The following is a 23,715-nucleotide window of genomic DNA, read 5'->3' as shown; positions in this document are numbered from 1 at the left end:
GGAAGGGGGATTTTATATCCAATGGTCAGAGAAGGCTCTGTGATGACAGCTGTGTTCACCACTCAGATACTGAGGTCTACAAGAGCATCATCTCCATAAGAACAGAGCCCTGGGGTCTTGTTGGTCCCTGTAGCGCCGGTCCCCAGCAGAAGTTCGGCTTCTCAGGAGGTGCTGAATGAACATTGGTTGAACAAGTGAATAAACAAACAGCCATCATTTCAGAAACCTCCACATCAGGGTAGGCTCGGGGTTTTGGATTCACGTGCTATCAGCTGACTCTTATGGAGAACCTTTTGTGTGCCAACCTCCATGGCCGCAGAACAGCCCTTTCCTCTGAAGATCTTCGCTAAGGATGAGGGTGGTGGTGGTGGTGTTTAGTCAGTAAGTCAGGACGGACTCTTTTGCAACCCCATGGACTGTAGCCCATCAGATTTCTCTGTCCATGGGATTTCCCGAGGCAAGAATACTGGAGTGGGTTCCATTTCCTTCTCCAGCGAATCTTCGAGATCCAGGGATCAAAACCCATGTCTCCTGCATTGGCAGGCAGGTTCTTTACCCGCTGAGCCCCGACGGAAGCCCCCCAAATACGAGTACATGCATGCTAACTCGCTTCAGTCATGTCTGACTCTGCAACTCCATTATAACCCACCAGGCTCCTCTGTCCATGGGGATTCTCCTGGCAAGAATACTGGAGTGGGTTGCCATTTCCTTCTCCAGGGGGATCTTCCCGACCCAGGAATTGAACCCAGGTCTCTAAAGTCTCCTGCATTGGCAGGCGGGTTCTTTACCAGTAGTGACACCACCTCGCAATCTAACAGCTGAGAAGAGAGCAAAGAGAACAAGGGAAGAACAAGGGGTTAAGTGCAAAGAGTAAGAGTTTCAGGGTCAGGAAGGAGTTCAGCAAGTGTTTTGCCTGACTTTTTTCTTTTTTTTTTTTTTGATGCAAAAATAGCTAGTTCTCCTTTTTGGATTGAGGCTCGCTGAGTCAGGGGTTCAAAGAGAAGACCATGAGGGTGGGAGTGGCCGATGTCATCCACAGCAGATGGTGATGCCCCAGAGACAGGCTGTGGCCTCCACCCTCTCTGGCCCAGGAATCAAGGTCGGGGCAGACAGCTAAGCTCAGCTCCCTGGGGACCCCCTCTCTGCCTCTCCACTGGGCCAGCCCATCCCGAGAACATCACCCTTGTTCCACCCTTGGACTCCACATCGGGCTCAGGAGAGTCTCAGAGGCCAGGGGTGTGAGAGGAATCGTTCCAGCATCTGTTATGAACCGTTATTTCCATTCCTTTGGCCGAGTTTTCTCCCGAGCCCTGAAGGCACTAGGTCAGCGCTGCTTTCGGCCCAAACGTCTGATGTCCCAGGCCTTCGTTCAGCCTCACAAAAGAAGGGGATGATTATTAAAAGAACAGACGTTGCATTCCATATTTACCCCAGATGACACTGCCTTGATCCCTAAAATAACTCCAGACCTCCTGGATGGAACTTGCTCGTTCTTTTTCATCTTGTTCTTATGCAACTGTTTATGGAGAACATCACCATAGTGATATCAGAGCAGGTCAAGTGAAACGCCAACCCCTTGGGTGGTTATTGGTTTCCCTTTGTAACTTGAAACATGACTTTTTCACCCCAGATCTACTTTTTCATTTCTTCTAAGCACTTCAGTTCTCCGCTCCAAGTCAACAGCAGGACTTTCTGACGGATTCCCAGCAGTTAAAACCACAGAGGTGGTCCACACTGGGGCGAGCGATGGAAGTACTTGGGCTGAATTTCCAAACTGGAAACTATATTTACCAGAAATCTTTCCTTCAGATAAAACTCGGGTCAAAGTCTCGGAGTGCTGAAAGAGGCGCTAAATAAACAGAAAGTCTAAAGAACCTTCAGTGCTTGCTCCAAGGAACAAGGCTACAGCGTTCAACAAATAAACACAGCTGGCGCGGGGACAGCCTTTAGCAAATACTTATCTTCTTGATTATTTGTTTTTTTTCATAATCATCATCTTGGCCAACAGCCCTTATTATAGCATTCTCATACACTGTTGGTGGGAGTGTGAATTTATAGGACTTTTCTAATAGAAAACTTGGCAATGGGTAGGAAAAGCCTTGACAGGGTGCTCTTTCTTTTTTTTTAACTTAATTTTAATTTACAATACTGTATTGGTTTTGCCATACATTGACATGAATCCACCACGGGTGTACATGTGTTCCCAAACATGAACCCCCCTCCCACCTCCCTCCCCATAACATCTCTCTGGGTCATCACCGTGCACCAGCCCCAAGCATGCTGTATCCTGCGTCGGACATAGACTGGCGATTCAATTCAGGGTGCTCTTTCTGTGAAGCAAATGTCTATTCATGGGTTCTGAGAAAATCATTAGGAATGTGAGCAGAGAAATTCATACAAAGGTGTTCATTGCTAATAGTGGTGGAAGAATGGAAAAGATCAAACGATACAACACGAGGGGATTGCTTTAAAAGAATCACTATTTATCCATACGATAGATACTAAGCCAGAATTACAAATCACACCACAGGAGACTCTTTAATAACATGTAATACATTCACGATGTGTTCTCAGATAGGAAGAAAGCAGGTAACAAAAATGTGCATGCAATATGATCCCATTTTTGCAAAACATGTATGCACATGGAGAGGAAAAAGGGTAGAAAGATAGGTTCTAAAAAGATGAGCTGTGATTATTCCTTGGGTAATTTTCTGGTTTGGGTGTTGTATCTATAATTTTTACAATGAGCATGTAATTCTGTAGTCAGATGTTTAAAAAGCTATTTTAAAGAAGAATAAGCTGCCATGCCTTTTAAAATCACCTCTGATGGACTTTATGGGCAGAAACAGACTCTTAGTCCAAGAACGTCCTTGTATAAATCTCATAAGATAGAAAGTGCTCAACGATCTCTTGTTGTGGTTGAAGATAATGAAAGAATTGTACGGTACCTGGGGCCAATAAATATCAAGCAACTATGGGTTTTCCGCCTATTTAGAGTTTACCATCAGAGATGTACAAGGCTGGGTCTTCCCTGGTGGTCCAGGGGCTAAGATTCCACACTCCCGATGCAGGAGGCCTTGGTTCAATCCCTGGTCAGGGAACTAAATCTCATACGCTGCAACTAAAGATCCAGCACGCCCCAACAAAGATCAAAGATCCTGCGTGCCACAACTAAGACCCAGCACAGCCAAACACATAAATATTTAAAAAGTATATACAAGGCTGGCATAACCACACATAAAACATACGATCAATGTAATAGGGCCGGCAAGTGTGTTTTCAAAATACCATGAATCATTTCATATTCAGTAACAACAGTGAGGATTGTTGGGGGCCAGAGAAGGGATCGTGCATCAGATCAAATAGCACACGTGCCGCCAGCTTATTGCCTATCTTATCTAAATCTCATGACAATTGTATGTGGCATGTATCCTATGGACTTCCCGGGGGGCTCAGTGGTAAAGAATTCTCCTGCCAGTGCAGGAGACTCAGAAGACTTGGGGTCAATGAGATGCCCTAGGGTAGGAAATGGTAACCCATGCCAGTATTCTTGCCTGAAGACTTCCATGGACAGGTTAGGGCTAACCCTAACCCTAACCCTAACCCTGGGGTTGCAAAGAGTCAGACACGACTGAGCATGCATGCCTAGCCCAGTAACAACAGCACAAGGCATCACATACTCATTTTCCAGAAGTGGAAACCAGGATGTGGAGGTTAGGTCACCTTCTCTCTCACCACTGCAGGGAGAAAGAAGATGCAATTATTCAACAAGAAGAGGTGTGGAGCCCAGTTTATGACGGAAATGGTTGAGATAGGAAGGGAGGGGCAGAAGGAGAAGGAAGAGTTAGGTACCTCTATGCATGGTCCCCAAAATCTTTTACCAGACTGCTAAACATTTAGGTTGATCCTGCAGAAAATAATAATTTTAGTTGCCCTCCTCTGAGTACCTGGGGATGATGTTGATATAAAAATGAGGATCACAGGGTGTCATTAAAGCCAACCTCACTGGTTTGTGGAAAGCGGTAGATACGCTGCAGGAATATGTAGCACAAATGTGCCGCGGAGTAAATTACACAGAAGCCTAGAGCCTGTCATCAGCAGGCTCATCACTCGAAACACCTAAACACCTCTTTGTTCGGGGTTATGCGAAAAAAGGGGTGAAAAACGCATAGTACTAAAGCTTAAAACTGCAAGACAGAATCAGATCAGAATGAAAAAAGTGTAGGCTTTTTGGATCAATCAACTCTGTTCACATCCTGGCTCACCTTTCTGTAGTTATGGGATCTTTGCTCATCTTCACTGGCTCTACTTGAGGTATCCTGCTTAACACATTCATGGAAATCCTGCTTATAAATGTTATCATCCCAATCATTTCCTGCTATGTTGGAAGCTGTTCCTGGATGCAATACAGGCTTCCTCTATCTTGGAGTCCTCTCTTGTATCCCCTGCATTTAGCTGGCCGATGAACAGAGAGAGGGAGGGAACGGGGCAGGTCCCAAGGGGCAAACCTGGAGACGGCCCATAGCACTTCCCCCTACATTCCATTTGTTAAAGCCCAATCACATGGCCACAACCTAACTCAAGGGAGGCCAGGAAATGTAGACAGCTCTTGTGCCCAGGAAGAGGAAATGGAAAAGGTGAATCTGTAGCCTGGCAGTGCCACTTATCTACAGCAATCATAAGTACTGTGGGGCAGAGAACAAATAAAGATCAAGATAAAAGCTCAGAGGAACTGCCATGCCAGTTGTCCAGGCAGTGGTGCCTGACCAACAGAGCTCCTTGGTGATCAGAGTTTTCTCACATAGACTTCATTTAAATTCATTTATCTGGCTGTGCAGGGTCTTCATGGCCGCACAGGCTCTTCAGCTGCAGTGAGCAGGGGATGCTCGCTTAGCTTCTCAGGGCAGCGGCTTCTCTTGCTGTGGAGCCAGGGCTCCAGAGCACAGATTCAGTAGCTGTGCTGCGCGGGCTTACTTGCTCCATGGGGTCCTCCTGGACCAGGGATCAAACCTGGGTCTCCTACACTGGCAGGCGGATTCTTTACCACTGTGTCTCCAGGGAAGCCCTAGGTTTTTTTTTTACGTGTTTTTAAATAAAATATTTACTTATTTGACTCTGCTTGGTCTTAGTTGTGGGATGCAGGATCTTTAGTCAGGTCATTTGGGACCTCATTCCCTGGCCAGGGATCAAACCTGGGCCCCTTGCGTTGGGAGGGCAGGATCTTAGCCACTGGACCACCAGGGAAATCCTTCTCAGGTTGGTTTTAAACTGGGCCACACCTTACAGGATCTTAGCTCAAGTGCGTCTGATCCTCCCTGGCAGTCTTAAGTTATAAAGAAGGCAGCACACCGAATATTAGAAACGGGTCCCCTCGCTAGTGTTGTTCTAGGCCTCTATCTAAATCACCCTGTTCCACCATGCCCTTCATTTTTCCCCCTTTGCATTTGGCTCTCCGTCTGCCTACCTTTATTCTTGGTGATTCATTTTCTCCACCTGTGAGCTAAATGGCTTCAGTCGCGTCTGACTCTGTGAACAGTAGCTCGCCAGGCTTCCCTGTCTATGGGGTTTCCTGGGCAAGAATACTGGAGTGGGTTGCCATGCCTTCCTCCAGGAGATCATCCCAACCCAAGGATCGAACCCGTGTCTCTTATGTCTCCTGTTCCGGGAGGCGAGTTCTTGACCACCAGCGCCGCTTGCAGTCGCTTTACCTACCAGGCCACATATTTACCACCACTTCTCTGCCTTGGCCTTTGCTTTCATTTTGGGCCAAAATGTGGAGTCTTTCTGACCACAGTGGCGTTGTTTGCCTTAGATAAATAGGTCACTATGTCTAGCCTGGGCCTAAGAGTTAATGACCTCAACCAAGGTCCTCTCATGTTCTGCATGCCACTGGTTCACAAAAACAAAGCTGAAACGTGTGTTTATTTACTTAGAAACGTTGAAGCTTATGCAGTGGAGAGAATACTATTTTCTTTCCAAAATTTTTAGAAAATCCTACATGAATTTAAATAATGTTTCACAGGGCTCTCAAATCCTTTTTCTTAAAAATGTAATTTTGGAAAAACAGAATTTTCTTATTTTAACCAAATTAAATTTATCAATTTATTTTATTTTTTTAGCTTCCACTTTTTGTATCCTAAAAAAACCTCGGTCTATGTGATGCTGTGAAGATTTTCTCTCACATTTTCTTCTAGGAGTTTTATGGTTTTAGCTTTTATGTTTATGTCTGTGATCCCTTTGTGTTAATATTGTGCAGTAAGGGTCGAGACTTATTTCTAGCACCATTTGTTTAAAATGCTATTTCCTCACTGATTTACATTGGCACTGTTGTCAAAAATCTTTTAACTGTTAGGAATTCCCTGGCAGTCCACTGATTAGGACTCCATGCTTTCACTGCTGAGGACCTGGCTTCAATTCCTGGTCAGGGAACTAAGATCCTGCAAGCCTGCAAGCCTCCCAGCATGGCCAAAAACAAGAAAGAAAAAAACTGTCATTATGCAGGTCTATTTTTGAACTAGTCTGTTCCATTGATCTATGTGTCTATGCTTTGCTAATGCCACACTGCTGTGATTTCTGCAGCTTTATGGTAAGTCTTGAAATCAGATAATATAGGTCCTTTAATGTATTTCTTCCTTTTTCAAGATTCTAAGATCTTTGCATTTCCATACACATTTTAAAATCAACTTGTTCATTTCTTAAAAAAAAAAAAAACTTGCTGAATTTTGAATTGGATTGCATTGAATCTATGGATTATTTGGGGGAGATGAACATCGTAACAATATTTTCTTCCAATGCATGGATAGGGTATAATACCTATTTAGATCTTTAATTTCCCTCTGGGCTTTCCTGGTAGCTCAGCTGGTAAGGAATCCTAGAGACCTGGGTTCGATCCCTGGGTTGGGAAGATCCCCTGGAGAAGGGAGAGGCTGACCACTCCGGTGTTCTGGCCTGGAGAATCCCACGGACTGTATACTCCATGGAGTCACAAAGAGTCGGACACGACTGAGCGACTTTCACTTTCACTTAATTTCCCTCAGCAATGTTTCCTAGTTTTCAGAGTACCCAGGATTTGCAGATCTTTCATTAAATATATCCCTAAGTGTTTCGTGTTTTGTGTTATGATAAATGGTATTTTAAAATATTTCACTCCCAATTGGTTGTGGCTCTGGTCTTTTGATCTAGCCCAGGGGTCCGCAACCCCCAGGCCATGGACTGGTACCGGTCCATGGTCCCTTAAGAACCAGGCTGAATGGCCCGAGGTGAGCAGTGGATGAGTGAGGGAAACTTCACTGGTAGTTACAGTCACTCCCCATTGCCCCCAGATGGGACCATCTAGTTGCAGGAAAACAATCTCAGGGCTCCTCCTGATTCTGCATGATGGTGAGCTGTATAACCATTTCATTATCTATCACAATATAGTAATAATATGAATAAAGTGCACAAGAAACGCAATGCGCTTGAATCATCCTGAAACCATCCACCCACCCGTGTCCATGGAAAAATTGCCTTCCACAAAACTGGTCCCTGGGGCCAAAAAGGTTGGGGACCGCTGATCTGGCCTTTCACTTGACTGGTTTTCACCTGAAAAAAAAGTCTTGCCATTTTTTCCAGCTCCTACATCAGTTCTGCAGCTGCTTTGGTTTCATTCAGAACATTTCGTGCCTGATTGGACTGAGGGATGAGTGCTGGGAAGAGGCGTGGGGGACCCAGGTTTCCACCTCAGTAGTGGCCCCGCACTTGACGGGCACCATGTGCCAGATCCGTTCTGATGGTGATGTGAGCCATGGTCCCTGCCTCAGGCAGCCCCGAGGGTCGTAGGGGCGGACTACACGTGAAAAGGTGTCCTAAGAACGGGGTTTCCACGGGAACACAGAGAAGGAGGCCCCCAAACTCAGCTTTCCAGGTGATCGGCAAAGAATACTACACGAAGAAGGAGACCACCACTCTTCTGGGATGGCAGAGTTAGCCTTAGGTGCATTGTTGAGGACATCCCAAGCCTGGTGGGTGGCTGGCTGGCCAGTTTAATAAACAAAACATGAGTTCTCCCAACTATGCATTTATCAATAAAAACTCCAACAGCTGGCCCACACGTGAGAAGCCTTGCTCTAAGTCTGAGAAAGACCCCACAGATGGTCAGGATACAAATAGTTCTGCTCTAGCAGAAGGCAGCTGTGAGTTCTCCCAGGTACCTATTAGAAAAGCAAAAACAAAAGCCTCGAGAAGATGATGTCTAATCCTCTGACAGAGCATCCCCTTGGCGCTGAAGACTTAGGGGTGTGTTTAAAAGAACCGGAGTGCTAGTGGCCTGTCTACCTCCCGCCCCCCGCCCCCACCACTACTTCTTGCTATATACTTTCAAGCTGCTGAGGGCTGGAAAAAGTTGATTTAAGCTGTTTAGCCAAGATCACCACCCCTACAAGCCACGTAATGTTCTGTCTTCAAAGGAAATCAGCATTTTGGGGACCTCTAATCTGTCCTGCTTAGGACTCCAATGATAAGAAATTTATGAGACCTGAAAGGGGCCTGTTTTGATCATTTGGATGAGCTTACCCAGAATACATGCTTGTTGCGACTGTCTGGTCTTGTGTGTTTCTACTCCTCAGCAACTTTTCTTCTTCTTTTGGTAATAATACCCTGGTCCCCCCTCATTACATTGAAACAGTTCCCCCCCCTCCATTATGGGGTCCCTATCCTGCCAGCTCCAGGGGTGGGCTCATGACCGAGGCCTGCTGGTAACTCGGGCCATGGGTGTGGTGAGATTGTCTAAGGAGAAGCTGCAAGGTCAGAGGTGGTGAGAAGCCCATCACTTAGAGGGTAGAGAGAATCAGTCTGCAAAGAACAGTGAAGGAGCAGTCAGAGAGGTGGGACTGAGACCAGGAGGACTATCTGATGTCAGGGAAGCCTGTGGACCAGAGTGCTTCTCCTTGGTCAGGGAACTGAGATTCTGCAAGCTGTGTGGTGTGGCGAAAAAAAAAGAGGAAGCAGTGACTGACCACTTCAGGTCAGTTCAGTTCAGTTGCTCAGTCGTGTCAGACTCTCTGTGACCCCATGGACTGCAGCACTCTAGGCTTCCCTGTCCATCACCAACTCCTGGAGCTTGCTCAAAGTCATGTCCATCGAGTTGGTGATGCCATCCAACCATCTCATCCTCTGTCATCCCCTTCTCCTCCTGCCCTCAGTTTTTCCCAGCATCAGGGTCTTTTCCAATGAGTCAGTTCTTTGCATCGGGTAGACGAAGTATTCGAGTTTCAGCTTCAGCATCAGTCCTTCCAATGAATATTCAGGACTGGTTTCCTTTAGGGTGGACTGGTTGGATCTCCTTGCAGTTCAAGGGATTCTCAAGAGTTTTCTCCAACACCACAGTTCAAAAGCATTAATTCTTCGGCGCTCAGCTTTCTTTATAGTCCAACTCTTACATTCATACTTAACTACTAGAAAAACCATAGCTTTGACTAGACGGACCCTTGTTGGTAAAGTGATGTCTCTGCTTTTTAATATGCTTTCTAGGTCTCTAGGTTTTAATATGCTTTCATAGCTTTTCTTCCTTAAAAAGGAGCAAGCGTCTTTTAATTTTTTAAATGACTGACCAATAGTGTCAGTTATTACTGGGGAGTCCAAGGAGTTGAGGATTGAAACCTATCCATGTGTGCTTTGATGAGGAGGTATGGGTGACCTGAGGGTCATTTCTGCAGGGGAGTAATGGACTGGAAGGGAAGGTAGGAGACAGGACATACTGTCTTTCTTTGTAGCTGAGAAAGACGGGGGACAAGGTGGTGGGCTAGAGGGATCCATGTAGGCTTTTTCTCTTTTTTTTAACATATGAGACATTTGGGTATGTTTAAAACCACAGTAATCATCTAGCTGGGAGGGAATCATTCAACAATCTGGGGAGGGCTTCTCTGGTGGTGCAGCGGTCAAAATAATCAGCCTGCCAATGCAGGAGACACAGGTTGGATCCTTGATCTGGGAAGATCCCACAGGCCAAGGAGCCACTGAGCCCGTGAACCACAACTGCTGAGCTCTAGAGCCCGCGGCCACAGCTTCTGAACCCCGTGCACCCTAGAGCCTGCGCGGGGCAACAAGAGAAGCCGCCGCAAGGAGAAACCTGTTAATTCTAGGGTTCTCTTATATCTCCAAAAGACACAGTAAAACATCTATAACCACTTTTAGTAATGATAAGATCTCCAACTCAGGAAGCAGGCTCTAGCCTGTTAAAATCAGAGGTGATTTTAAACAAGTCTCAGCTCTTGCAACAACTGTGCATTTATTAACCCGACAGTTCCAGCTGTGGGGACTTAACTGAAGGAAGAAAAACCACGTCGGGCGCACTTCTGGGTAACGCCCTGTTCACGCGTCTTACGTTGCTTGCTGTTTGCTCAGCTGATCAGCCATGTCCAACTCTTTGCGGCCCCATGGACTGTAGCTGGCCAGGTTCCTCTGCCCATGGAATTTTCCAGGCAAGAATACTGGAATGGGGTTGCCATTTCCTCCTCCAAGGGATCTTCCCAACACAGGGATCAAACCCATTTCTCCTGCAAGTTTCCTATATTGCAGGTGGATTCTTTACCGTTGAGGAAAGCCCCATATGTATATAAATATATGTATCTGTATATGAATAGATGTATATATGTAGATAGATATAAACTGAATCACTTTGCTGTATACCTGAAACTAACACAATACTGTAAATCAGATATATGTCAATAAAATAAATAAAACAAACAAAAAAGTATTTGGGGAAAAAAGGCAAAAGGAACTAGAACAGAACTATATTCAATAACCTGTGATAAACCATAAGGGAAAAGAATATGAAAAACGGTGTGTGTGTGTATGTACACATATATACACATACATACATCTGAGTCACTCTGCAGTAGAGCAATAATTAACACAACACTGTGAAGCAACTACACTTAAATGAATTTTTTAAAGAGCACTCGGAACCATATTCAACACCTTGTACTAATCTATAAAGTAGAAGAATTGGAAAAAAGCATATGTAATGAATCACCGAGGTGTGCACCTGAAGCTAAAAATCTATTTTGTTGTGGTTTTTTGGTTTTGACCATGTTGCATGGCTTCTGGTATCTTAGTTCCCTGACTAGGGATTGAACTCAGTCCCCTGCAGTAGAAGTGCAGAGGCCTAAGCCCCGGGCCACCAGAATATTTCCCTAATACCATACTGTGGATCAACTGCTGTTGTTCAGTCGCCCAGCTGTTTCTGCAGCACGCCGAGCTTCCCTGTCCTTCACTATCTCTTAGGGTATGCTTGGACTCACGTCCATCGCGTTGGTGATGCCATCCATCCATCTCATCCTCTGTCATCCCCTTCTCCTCCTGTCCTCGATCTTTCACAGCATCAGAGTCTTCCCAGTGAGTTGGTTCTTCGCATCAAGCGGCCAAAGTATTGGAGCTTCAGCTTCAGCATCGGTCCTTCTAATGAATATTCAGGGTTGATTTCCTTTAGGATTGACTGGGTCGATCTTCTTACAGTCCAAGGGACTCTCAAGAGTCTTCTCCAGCACCACCACTCAAAACGATCAATTTTTCGGTGCTCAGCCTTTTTTTATGGGCAAAATGTCACATCTGTACATGACTACTGGAAAAACCACAGTTTTGACTATACGGACCTTTGTTAGCAAAGTTATGTCTCTGCTTTTTAATGCGCTGTCTAGCTTTGTCATAGCTTTTCTTCCCAGGAACAACTTCAATTTAAAAATCAGGGAAGAGAACATGGGGAAGATGCAGAATTGTTGGTAGAGGAGAAGGTTTCTGTCCAGTTCCATCACGTCTGTGAAGCAAGAGACCAGCTCATCTGCTTGGAGTGAAAGATGAGAAAGGGACAAAGAAAGAAGACTGAAAAACCGTCCTCGTGGAGTGTGGGAACTGAATACAGCAGGAAGGCTAGGCAGGTTTGAGGGCTCAATTGAAACTAGTGGACATCAACTTAAAATGACGCCTGTCGCTTTTAATTTTCCATCAATGTTCAGATATTCTGATGCAGGCAGAGAGTAGGGGAAGAGCTGAGTTTAACCAGGGTTGGCCAAGAAGAAGGGGTAAAGGAGGTGTGGCAGGTGGAGGGATATGACACGAGGTTGGGCTTTTGACAGAGGAAAGAAGAAACAGCACTAAAAGAAATGATGGAATTTGCCTCCTACCCACCGCCCCTCAAAAGTAGCTGTTTAATGCCACCTGCCCCCGTGTTCATAGCACAGATGACTGGTTAAGGGGTGGGCTCTGATCTGTGGGCAGCCAGTCTGTGGAGCTGGCCAGTGACCTGCCCAACGAACTGTCATTATTAAAAGATGAGATGAGTTGACTGGATTCTGTCTTAGGAGCTAAGGTATGAAACACCAAAGAATCTGCCAGCTAATAGGACAAACTGATGCAGAGAATAAGAGGGACAAAGGTCACCAGGATGACTCCCATGCAGGCTGAAATGTTGAGGGAATAGGGCTATAGGCAAACTGAGGATGCCAGACAGTCGAGAACGCAGCAGATGTGTCAAAAGCAGCAGAAATGGGGCCACGTGAGAGGGATGGACTAGCCTGTCCTTGAGTTCTAGGTTGGTTTCCGGGCCCTCTTTTTATGAGTGAACTTAACTTTCAAAGGTTTTTGAGCAGGAGAGTGATGTGATCAGACCTGGGGTCATGAGTGTAGGCTCACTCACTTCTATGTTCACCTCCTAAGTCAGCTCACCTAGGTGTTTTATGCATTTAAGTACCTCAAAATATCATTTATTAGCTGACAGTTCTCATCATTTATCACTAACTCCAAACTTTCATATCTGATTACTTGACATCTCTATTTAAACCTCTGAAAGGCAACTCAAACATAACTTACCCCAAACTGATTCTTACTAGCCAACCCCTCAAAAAAGAAGAAAAGAAAACCAAAATACCCAGACTTCTGCTCCACGCCAACCCCCGCTAACCTTCCACAGATCAATAAATGGCAAATCCTTCTGGTGCTGATCAAGCTGAAAAATCTTAGCATCATCCTGACTCCTTTCTTCTCGTGCCCAGAGTTGCATCTCTCTGCTGTGTGACCTAGGGTTTATCTCCCCAGGCCTCCGTTATGAGGATTAAATGAGTTATTATTTGTAGAGGGCATAAGAGTGCCCATCACACAGGAAGTCCCATATAAGTGCTTTTGAAATAAATAACAAATGCCTTTCGTACAGAAAGGGCTTTCCAACGGCCCTAGTCCCCCTACAGTCCATTCAGAACACAGCAGCCTCCCCATCCCTTGAAAGGCCAAGCCAGATCCTGTCCGTGCCCTGCACCTCTCTGACCTCACTCAGCCCCTGCCTCTCTCCCCATGTTCAATCTGAGCCACCCATTTCCACCTCCTTGTGCCACAGACACAGCAGGGACTGTCCTCATTCGGACTTTGCCCTTGCTGTTCCTCTACCTCCCTCTGATCAAATGTTAGGCCTTCCAGAAATCCAAAAAAGAAGGGATATATGTATACGTACAGCTGATTCACTTTGCTGTACAGTATAAACTAATACAACGTTGTAAAGCAACTATGAAGGGTTAGTTACTCAGTCTTGTCTGACTCTTTGTGACCCCATGGACTGCAGCCCACCTCTGTCCATGGGATTCTCCAGGCAAGAATACTGGAGTGGGTAGCCATTCCCTTCTCCAGGGGATCTTCCTGACCCAGGGATTGAACCCAGGTCTCCTGCAATAAAAATTAGTTTTTTTAAAAGTTAGGCCTTCCTTGGCCCCACTTTTGCTCATCTGATGCTGGTTCCCTCACTCTGATTTTCCTCCACATCTCCATTTTTACTTAGTACCTAATTGTCTCCCCTCCCTTGTTTAAACTCTGCAACAGGAAGGGTCTTGTCCATTGCTCTATCCTTAAGAGCCTAGAGCGGGGCTTGGTACACAGTAGATGCTCAATAAATACCAAGAGAAAATTCCTACACGCCACGCCCTTGTCTGAATCCTCTTAATACAGGCCTGAATCATTCTTGGGGGACTTATCTGTGCCACTTTCAATGCCAGTGGCGGTTTTACTTGACTGTGAGCTATACCTGAGGACGGGGCGGGTGTCATGGCCTGGCTGGTGCTGCCCATTCCTGTCATTTGTATAGTGTTTTGTAGTTTACAATCCGCTCACCAGCGGCCTAATTTGCATCTTACAAAAGAGAGAAAGAGAGCAAGCTAGGGAAGACAGTTATTACTAGCGGGGCTAGCGTCCCAGGCCTCCTGACTTCTAGATCAAGCGTAAATACTCGTTGAGCGAAGGAAAAAGAACATTTGAGTCCCTGTGCGGAATGAAGCAGCCCCCCCTGGGCAAATGAGCGGGCGCTCCTCTTAACATGTGACGTTTCTCGTGCCGGATTTTCTCATTTCTGCCTGGGTGGTGCTGACAGCATCCTCGGGAGCAGGGGAAAGATCGTTATGTCCCGTTCACCCCTGCGATCTTCGGGGCCGCACCCCAGGCTCGGTGCGTGCTGGCTGCTCAGAAAGGAATGTGGCCCGAGGCCCCGTTTTGGCAGCGACTGGCTGCAGGTCCCACACGCAGCAAAAAGCGGCAGCGCGGGGGTTGCACTCGAGGATCGCTCGCCCCGCCGTGTCTCCCGGCCGGGCCTGCCCCGCCGGCCGCACCAGTTCCGGGCGCGCCGCAGGGGCGAGCGCGTGCATTGGGGTGGGGGTGGCGGCTGACCGCTCCGGCTCCCAGCGCCTTCCGCATCCCCGCCCGCAGGCCCCGCCCCTCAACAGGACCAGCCCCTCGCACCCCCCGCCCCTCGCTTCCGGGTTCGGCGCCCCGCCCCTCCTCGCCGCGCTCCATACTTGGCGATCGCCGAGACCTTGCGCGCTCATTGGCCGAGAGCCGGCTGCGTGGGGGGCGGGCCCGGGCCGGGCCGGGGCGGGGAAGGAAGGAAGGCGGCGGCGGCGGCGGCTCGGCGCGGGGGGAGGGGGCGCTGACCCGGATGTTCACTCTCGGGCACCCGGGGAAGTGGAAGCGCCGGGCCCTGCAGCGGGGGGGAGAGCCACAGACGCCGGGACCGGGAGCGCCGCCGCCGCCGCCGCCGCCGCCATGGTAAAGGCCCGATGGCCCCCGGCCCGGGGCCCCGCCGGGGCTCGGACCCTTCCCGCCGCCGGGCCCGGCCCGCTGAGGGTGGGCTCCCCGGGTGGGGGAGGGGCGCGCCCGGAGCCCGGGGGGACCCCCTCCCGCGCTCGGGAGGAGGCCCGGCTAGGGGCGACCCCGGCCCCCACCCCTGCTTCCAGCTGGACTCCCATGTCCGAGTCCAGGCTGCGCTCTCCCGTAGCCCGGGCCAGATCTGGACCCGTGGTCCCGGCCGGGCACCCCCTTTGGACACCCAGGCGTGGTCCCTCTTCCCCCCGGACCGGCCCGGCCTAGGCCCCCATCCCCTGTCCCTCCGGCCCAGGTTGGGCTGTCGCTTCTTCCTCCTCCGGCCCAGGCTAGGCCTCTGTCCCCCCCGTCCCCCCTTCTCCATGGCCTCAGTCCCCCCGCCCCCCCCTTCTCCCTGGCCTCTGTCCGGACCCCCAATTTCCCCCTTCTCCGTCGCCTCTGCCCCCTTCTCCATGGCCTCAGTCCCCCCGCCCCCCCTTCTCCATGGCCTCAGTCCAGACCCCCATTCGCCCCTTCTCCATGACTCCAGCCCACATTTGCTTCCCTCCGCTCCGCGGCCTCAGCCTGGCTCGTCTCCTTCCTCCGCGGTCTCAAGTCTGGACCACACTCCTGCGCTCCGGGCCCTCGCCCGGACGTCACCCCCTCCGCGCCCGCCGTCCCCCTTCCCTGGATTTCTCACCGTTCGGCCTGCGTCAGCTCCACTCTGTCCTGGGCTTGGGCCCGCCCCCCGCCCGGGGGCCCCGACCCAGGTGGTCCCCTCACCTCCTCCCGGGGCGCGCCCTCCTTGCCGCCCGTGGGAAACGAGGGGCGCCCCCCGGCCCGGGTGGGGACGCGATCCCGGGGTTGCGCGGTGCTGCTCTTGGCAGCGAGCGGGCGAGGGCAGGGCGGGCATCAGTGTGCCCGGAAGGCAGCGCGGCGCGCCGCGGGCCCTCCCCCACGACCGCCGCCTGGGCGCCGGGGGGCGCGGGACTATGGAGCGCTCTGCCGGGGTCCGCACGGTGCCCGGGGTGTGCGCGCGAGCCGAGGGGTGAGGGCGGGGGAGCCGCGGGCCGGGGATGAGCGCACAATCGCCCTTGTGAGGCTGCCGCTTTTGGGGGCTCCCCCGGGCTCCGAGGCCAGCAGACGGCCCGGACACGATGCACCCCTGCAGACGCAGCCTCCCTTTCCCCCTCAACTGTCAACTCGTGAAGGTTGGAACTGCAGATTATGGAGGTGCCTCGGACCAGGTGAGCCGCCGCTGGCTCCGCTCTGCTGTTTGTTTTGGTAATGAAGGCGGCTGCTCGGCGCTCTGACTGGCCTGAGATTTCACCTAGGCCCCCCCGTCGGCCAGCCCTCCACTTTTGGAACCTTCTTGGCGGGCAGGCCCAGCACCCAGGTTGGAAGGGCCAGAGGGCTTCTGCTTCAAGTGGCCAAGGAGCCTTGGGCGAGTGGACTGAGTGTTCAGGCCGGGGGCAGGCAGATGTTTGCATGTGGACTTTGGGCCCCAAAGGGTTTTGAGGCTCTCAGTTCCTTGTTTAAGGAAGATATGTTGCTGCTGAACTAGGGTGACTAATTCAGAGCAGCTCGGGTTTTTTTCTTAACGCCTTCCTGTATGGTGATGATGAAAAACGTGGCCCTTGTGATTGGCCTTCTCCGATAGCATCAGTGGAGAACTGACTGCAGGGGAGGTGGCCCAACCCCACCCAGGCCTGGGTGGGGAAGGACTACTCCAGGACAGTTTTGGGTGAGGACTCGGAGGGAGCTTTTGTACATTTGCTGTTAGGGCAGAGGCGGGGAGGAGGGTTGGCGTGGCCAGTGGACCTGCTCACCGCAGCATCTCTGGCTTTGTGGGGGTTGGGTGCAGTGGGGAGCATCTTGCCTTGGCCTGAGCCCCAGAGGTGATGGAAGGATGCCTGTAATGACCCAGAAAGGACTGGATGATACTTGAGGCTTCTGAGCATCCTGTATTTGGGTCTTACTTAGATAATCTGAAAGGATCATGGGAGGAATGGTGGGAAAAGGCCTTTTCTGGAAGGGTGGGTGGGGCTGCTAGGGGCCTTGTGAGGCAGTTGCTGTCCCCATTTGACAGGTGAAGAAGCTGAGGTCCAGACGGTGGGATAACTTACTAAAGATGCTGTCTAGTTGACAGAAGGCTCTAACTGCATCCTCCCCATTGTCCCAGGTTGTCTGTGTGCTGAGGATGTGAAGGACACTGTTTAGAAACAGTGAGGATGGTCACTCAGAGATGGGGAGGGGGAGGCAGCACTTGCTGGCTACTGACATGGTCCTGGTTGTTTGCACAGGGATATCATTTCATAGTGAAACAGTGATGTGGTGATGCAGGCTTACTTGACGTGAACTCTCTCAGGGCAGGGAGTTTTGTCTTTTGTTTTGCCTGTCTATCCCTGGGGCCTAGAACGGTACCTGGCACTGAAGGAAGCAGCTTGGAGTGTTCCCTTTGGGGGCGTGTCTTGAACTTGGCTGTTTGGATTTCATACTCATGGCCTTAATAACTTGTTCTTAGTATCCCCCTAGGCTTGTAAGTAATTTCTGACTGCTTATTGTTCAGTTTCTTCCCTGCTTGAATATTCTGACTAATAAACCAACATAGACCAGTTGGGACAGGGCAGAAATGGTGGTGCAGGGTTGCATACTCTGTTTTTTATTTTCAGTAGGTTTGATGGTAGAGAAACCAGCTAGTTCTCAGTTATCTAACTTAGAAGGGAACAGCAGTTTGAGAATCTAAACTGCTTTGGACTTCGGAGAAAATGCCATGATTTTTGTTGGCATCAGTTATAAGTGCATAGGCAAATAGAATTTCTTTGCATTCTCTTAGCAGGTAATGATCTCACTCTTGTAAGTGCTTTATAGTTTCAGAGCACTTTTCCTTGCGCAGCTCTCACTTATAATGTAGGAGCTATTGTTGATTTAGAGTTAGGATTTTGGTGCTGGGTGGCGGGGCTGCAGCATGCGGGGATGCACCGGGCCCCCCTGGAGTTGCCCCTCCAGCTCCCACCTGGTTTGGCCTGACAGGAGAGGAGAGGAGAAGCCTGTTGTACTGTGACAAGGGGAAACAATATTGTTGGTGTCTTGGTTGGTCTTCTCCTGTAGGTGAGATACACAGCTCAGACCCCACATGTATGTACAGCCTTGTTCATTTCAACCCAGCTGGATGTTCTTTGGTGGAATCCTTCGAAAAAGTGGCCCACGACGGATCAGTTGGCTTGAGGTTAAGGAGATGCTAAATCATCTGATTGAAAGCAGATATTCCTGTTTATAACCCGGAAGTCCTATTCTTTTATGTTCCTTGGGGGAGGGGAGGGGACAGATGACTGACCGCACAGGGAAATGGTGGCTGGGCAGGTCCTTTGAACATTGAGACTCTTGCTTCTTAGACAGGGAAATGCATGCCATCAAGCAGAGAGTGGGGTGTGAGGGGGTGCCGGAAGCTGATGGGAAAGACTAACACACCGTACGCAGCGTGTGTGTGAGGCTTTCTCTGCACTGCTCTGTGTGCTGGGGGCAAGGCAGACAGGGGTCCACGCCTTCGCAGCTTGCATTACTTGGCCGGAAGGCACGTCACTCTTACCTGAAGTTTAAGGAAGCAGAGCCTTGTTTAATAAAGCTGTGAACACACTTGCATGAGATGATGTGTGAGACTTAAGAGAAGGGTGGAGCTTGTGCCCGGCTTCAGCCCTGGCCTTGGGGTGTGCACCCGCCTTTGAGACGGCACTGGCCCCACGGTCTGTTCCCTGCAGACCGGAAGCTCTCCCAGCGGGGAAGGTAACCTCGTGCCGTGGAAATCCAGCCCTTCTCTTCTGGGTAGCGACCACTGATTGAGGATCGGCCATCATCCAGAAACCTGACTTAGGTCTTGCCTCATCCCCGGATGGACGCTGGAGAGGTTGAGTGACTGGTGTGAGTGGTGGGTCCACCCATCCCCTGTGCTGAACATTCACTCGGTTCCTAAGAAACGGCGAGCACCAGGGACCCCCGTACAGACTCTGGTCCCATTTCTCCTTGTGGAGGATTCTGCCAGTGAAAGGGGCATGGACGTGCAAAGTGTGCAGCATCACCCACAAACACGCTTGGATAAGACCAGCGAGGGACTTGGCTGGTGGTCCAGGGGCTTAGACTCCACACTCCCAATGCAGGGGGCCTGGGTTCCATCCCTGGTCAGGTAGATCCCACGAGCTGCAGCTAAGAGATCGTGAAGTGAAAGTCACTCAGTCGTATCAGACTCTTTGCACCCATGGAATTCTCCAGGCCAGAATACTGGAGTAGGTAGCCTTTTTCCTTCTCTAGGGGATTTTCCCAACCCAGGGATCGAACTCAGGTCTCCCGCATTGCAGGTGGATTCTTTTCCAGCTGAGCTACAACGCCGCAACTAAAGATCCTGCACACTGCAACGAAGATTCAAGATCCCAAGAGCTGCAGCTAAGATACCGGTGCAGCCAAATTTAAAAAAAAAAAAAAAGATCAGTAAGAGCCATACCGTTTCTGAATCTGGGCTTTTAGAGATCTGAATCTAGGCTTTTAGAGATCAGGTCTCTGGGGTGAGGAGGTGGAGGCTTGCCTGCTGCGGGAGCTCTGGCCCTCTTGCAGCAACCCCACCAGGAAGGTCCATCCAGCCTTAGGAGGGAGGCAGCATCGCATGCAGAAAGTTAAGGCTTAGGAGCCAGACAGCCTTTGGGATAACAGTACCTCCTCGTAAGGCTTCTATGAGGATTAAATGAGATAATACTCTTCAGGTGCTTTCCGGCACATAATTAATATGCATCCTGACTGTCGCTGTCACCATTTAACAGATGGGTGTCAGAGGGGTGAGCGGTTCGTCTGTCCGTAGCTACTAAGTGGAGGAACCAAGTTTTCTGGTTTCCGAGGTAGACCCCTTTCCTCCACTCCTTCCACCCTGGTGAAGGCAGATATGAAGTTTGTTTGGCTTTGGGCTGTGTCTTGAACAAAGCACATTGCTGGCAGGGCCTGAGGCTCTGCTCCACCGCAGAGGACAAGGCGCTGTGTGCTCCGGATACTGCATGTTACCATGGCCTGATGCTGCGTCTCGGGCTCTAGATACCTGGTCTGTGCCCGGTGGAGCCCCCCGTGAACAGAGTCCGTGCCTTGTGCCACACCTGTGAGCCTGTGAGCTCCTCGAGGGCAGACACATTGTCTGTCTGGGTCCCGCCAAGAACCCACACCTCGCATGGGCCTCCTGGCACTTGGTGAGCGCCTCACAGACGTAGAATGAACTAGTGGTGGGCACTGAGAGGGGCCTGCTCCCCAGGACATGGGCTCTGGGGCTCGGCACATGGGTGAGGAGTCTTGTTTCTGCAACTCAGTATGCGACCGAAGCGAGGATCCTACTCTCCCTCGACAGGCAGAGCGAGGGCGGCGTTTTATAGGCACCGGGGAGAAAGCGGTGGACCTGGTGACGTGCTTGACCCAGTGCTTGGCGCACAGCGCGTGGTCGCCGTGCTTGTCGTTTGCCTTGTCCTGTTCCCTTCACGGGAAGGACATGAATTGCCCTGATGCCCACGCTTGGGTCCAGAAGGGGAGGCCGGGTGCATCCAGAAAGCTAAGTGCAGCCGGAAGGAAGTAGTAAGAGGAGAGACTCAGCGGGTCACGCATCTGCCCGTCCCCGCGGGCTTGCCTCTCAATCCACTGCCTACTCCCCAGGAAGCTTTGGTGGGGATGGGGTGGGGTGAGGCCCTGAGAGACCATGACCAGGTGGAGAAGAAGGGGTGGGGTGCAGGGGCCTGGAACAAGAGCAGAGGTCAGGGTGACGGTCACCTGGCGAATTTGGGGACCAACTGCAGAGTGCACGCCAGGGTAGGGGAGCTTCAGTCTCTGGAGGGAGTTGTGGAGTGCCTGAGTTGCTAAGCTAAGGAGTTTGCATTTGATCTGGGACAGCGTGGAGCCAAGTTAGATTTTTGACAGGGCAGGTGGAAATTGGAGGAGGCTGGCAGAGTCGTGGTATTTTAGGAAGAGGCATCTGGCGGTGGTGTGCAGCCGGGAGGGAGGCGTTTACAAGCATCACCCTGCGAGGTTTTCAGGGTCCTGGCCCGCCGAGTGGCTGCTGGGAGGGAAAAGGAAGGGGTGGGTGAGAAAGATGAAGATAGGAAAGCTGTGCGCCGTCGTGATTGATCGTGTCTGGGCTGCGGGAAACCTGTCCTGGAGCTGCCCTGTTCAAGCATTTGGACAGGATGCTTTATCACTGACCCAACAGCTATTTCTGAGCAGTTTAAATCCTAGACAGTGGTGTCTGCAAAACCCTGATATCCTCCTCGTGCCGGGACTGGGGTTTCGGTCTGGTTAGCCCAGGGACCCAGCCGCCCAGCCCTCTCTGCCTCTGCGGTGGCACCGCTTCCCACTCAGCCTGTGCGACCCTCACGTCCCCCGCATCACCTTGCCCATCAGCCCCCAGGGCCTGAGCTCTGGGTACCAGGCGCCTCTGTCCCTCGTGGTTTTTTCCATCAGGTCATTCATCCCCTGGCTGCTCACCCAATAGTCAGACCTACCAGAAGGTGACTCTTAAGCAGAGGAGGCAGATGAAAACAGGCTGCTCTGAGATTGTGCCCGACTGGGCCGTCACCTGGTCCCCCCGCCACGCCCCCCTCCACCCCCGATTTCAGGCAGCTCTGAACACCTCTGAGAGGAACCTTCCTCGGCAACTGTTTCTTCCAAGGCCGCAGCAGCCCTGGCTGTTACATCCACCTGCCCCTCGGCGGTCATTGTGAGGATCAAGTGAGTTTGCACGTGAAAGGGTAGAAGGTGCCCGGTACTCTGTCGGTACAGCGGGACTGATTATTTTACTAACGTCGATGGTTGAGAGGTGGTATTTCACTTAACTTCCAGGCCGCCTGGGAGCAAAGTGCTAGTGGCTCTGGTTCTGCGGAGACCCCAGAGAGGCAGAGGCCCTCGCCGTCGCCCGGCGATCGGAGGGGCTTCCAGCCCCGTGCTTTCTCCCTGCGAAGCTCTTGTTGCACTGCAGATCGCAAGCGCACGTGTCCACTGGTCGGCCCGACCGTTTCCACCCACTGCTTAAACCGCTCCGCAAAGCTTCCTCTTCTAGCATGGAACTTGCAGGACCCTTCTGAGTTAGGATCAGCTCGGAAATCATTGTTAGTTTAGCATCGCCTGGACTTACCGTCTCAGAGGTTTCCGTCAGATTTGGGTGGAGGACTCACTATAGGTACTAAGTGAAGTATCTTCAGTGTAAAAAGTGAGGGTCCTGTCAAGATTCTTTCTGCCGGGGTCCGTGACAAGCAGCGTCCCCTTGGAGGTACCAGGGGCTCTCTCCCCCTTGTCAGTGGCGGCGAGAGAGGCAGACAGGTCGGGTGTGGCCTGCTCACAGGGCCCGCTGCCGCTCGAGGCGTCTCCATGAGCCTTCGGCCCTGAAGAGGTACATTTGATTCCGCGTGGACAGGCTTCCTGCGGGCAGTCCTGGGCCCAGAAGCTGGGAGGACGAGCTTTTTACTCGCCGCATGCTCCTGCGGAGAAGTCTGATCTAAGAGCCCGTGGCCCCCGAAGGAGCTCCTTTGGGTTTGTCTCGGTCTGACCCGAGGCTTCGTTTACTTTATCAGCCCCTCGCATCTCTGCTGAGCACAGCTTGGTCAGTGCGCGGTTCCTGGAGCTGGATGCGAACACAGCAGCGGCCGGGCTGGCCCGCTTCAGGTGCTTGGCTCTGTGAGAGTTTCTTTTCTTTTTGCCCATCACACGGCAAAGGTGGAATCTAGCTTCCTGACCAGGGCTGGAACCTGCGCCCCTGCATTGGAAGGCAGTCTTAACCCCTGGACCACCAGGGGAGTCTCACTCAGACTTTCTGACGTGCGCCGTCCTTGCTTCCTTCTGTTCCTCCTCCAGACAGCTCCTGTCTCCAGATCTGTTGCAGCCGTAGGGGGTGTGGAGCCCCGATAGTCCTGGGTTTTGAGGCCTCTGACTTGGTCTCGAGGAGCAGGGAACGGAGGTGCAGCGTCCCTCCCGTGCGCTATCAGGTCTCCCTCCCGGACTCAGTCACAGAGCCGCCTCCCTTCTGCCCTGGTCTCCTCTGGATGCAGTCACTCTCTCTGACTCTCAGCCCCAGCCCTGTGAGGTCTGTTTCCTCCTGCAGATAAAGCTCAGAAAGCTGTAGTAACTTGCCTAAGGGGCCCGGCTAGCCAGTGCCAAAGCCGGCATTCGGATCCAGCCCACCCTGCTCCTGTCGGGTGAGTCCTGTGGTCCGGCTTGTCTCATGCATGGATCCACCAGGATGTTTATTTTATAGATGAGGAACCCGGGGCCACGGGGCTCACCTGCAGGTCCCGCCACGGTGGCTGAAGAAGTCTGAGTTTAGGTTAGAAGTTAAGAGGGTTGGGACTTCCCTGGTGGCTAACAGTCTGCCTTGCAATGTGGGGGATTTGGATTCAAGCCCTGGCAGGGGTTGAGGGGGGCAGTGGCAAGATCCCACATGCTACTGAGCTTGAGCACCGCAACTCCAGAGTCTGTGCACTGCAGCGGAAGATCCCATGGGACGCGACTTTCGAATCCGAGTGCCGCAACTCAGACCTGACATAGCCGAATAAGTAAATACTAAAAAAAAAAAAACTTTTTCGGAGGGCTCTTTGGTTCAGGGTGTTGAAAATGAAAGCA

At 51.1% G+C, this 23,715-nt stretch overlaps 1 protein-coding gene across 1 annotated transcript in view; it reads left to right on the top strand.

Annotated features, from left to right (window-relative positions):
- Positions 14,913-23,715, top strand: part of CAPZB (capping actin protein of muscle Z-line beta subunit) — a 103,614-nt gene continuing 94,811 nt past the window's right edge. Inside the window, exon 1 of the mRNA XM_018054806.1 lies at positions 14,913-15,054. Coding sequence (XP_017910295.1) covers positions 15,052-15,054 — 3 coding nt within the window. The 5' untranslated portion in view covers positions 14,913-15,051. The remainder of the gene's footprint in view (positions 15,055-23,715) is intronic.

Source organism: Capra hircus, chromosome 2, assembly GCF_001704415.2.
Source record: "Capra hircus breed San Clemente chromosome 2, ASM170441v1, whole genome shotgun sequence".
Lineage (NCBI taxonomy): Eukaryota > Metazoa > Chordata > Mammalia > Artiodactyla > Bovidae > Capra > Capra hircus.
Note: the sequence above shows the minus strand (reverse complement) of the source record. Positions and strands in the feature narration are given on the sequence as shown.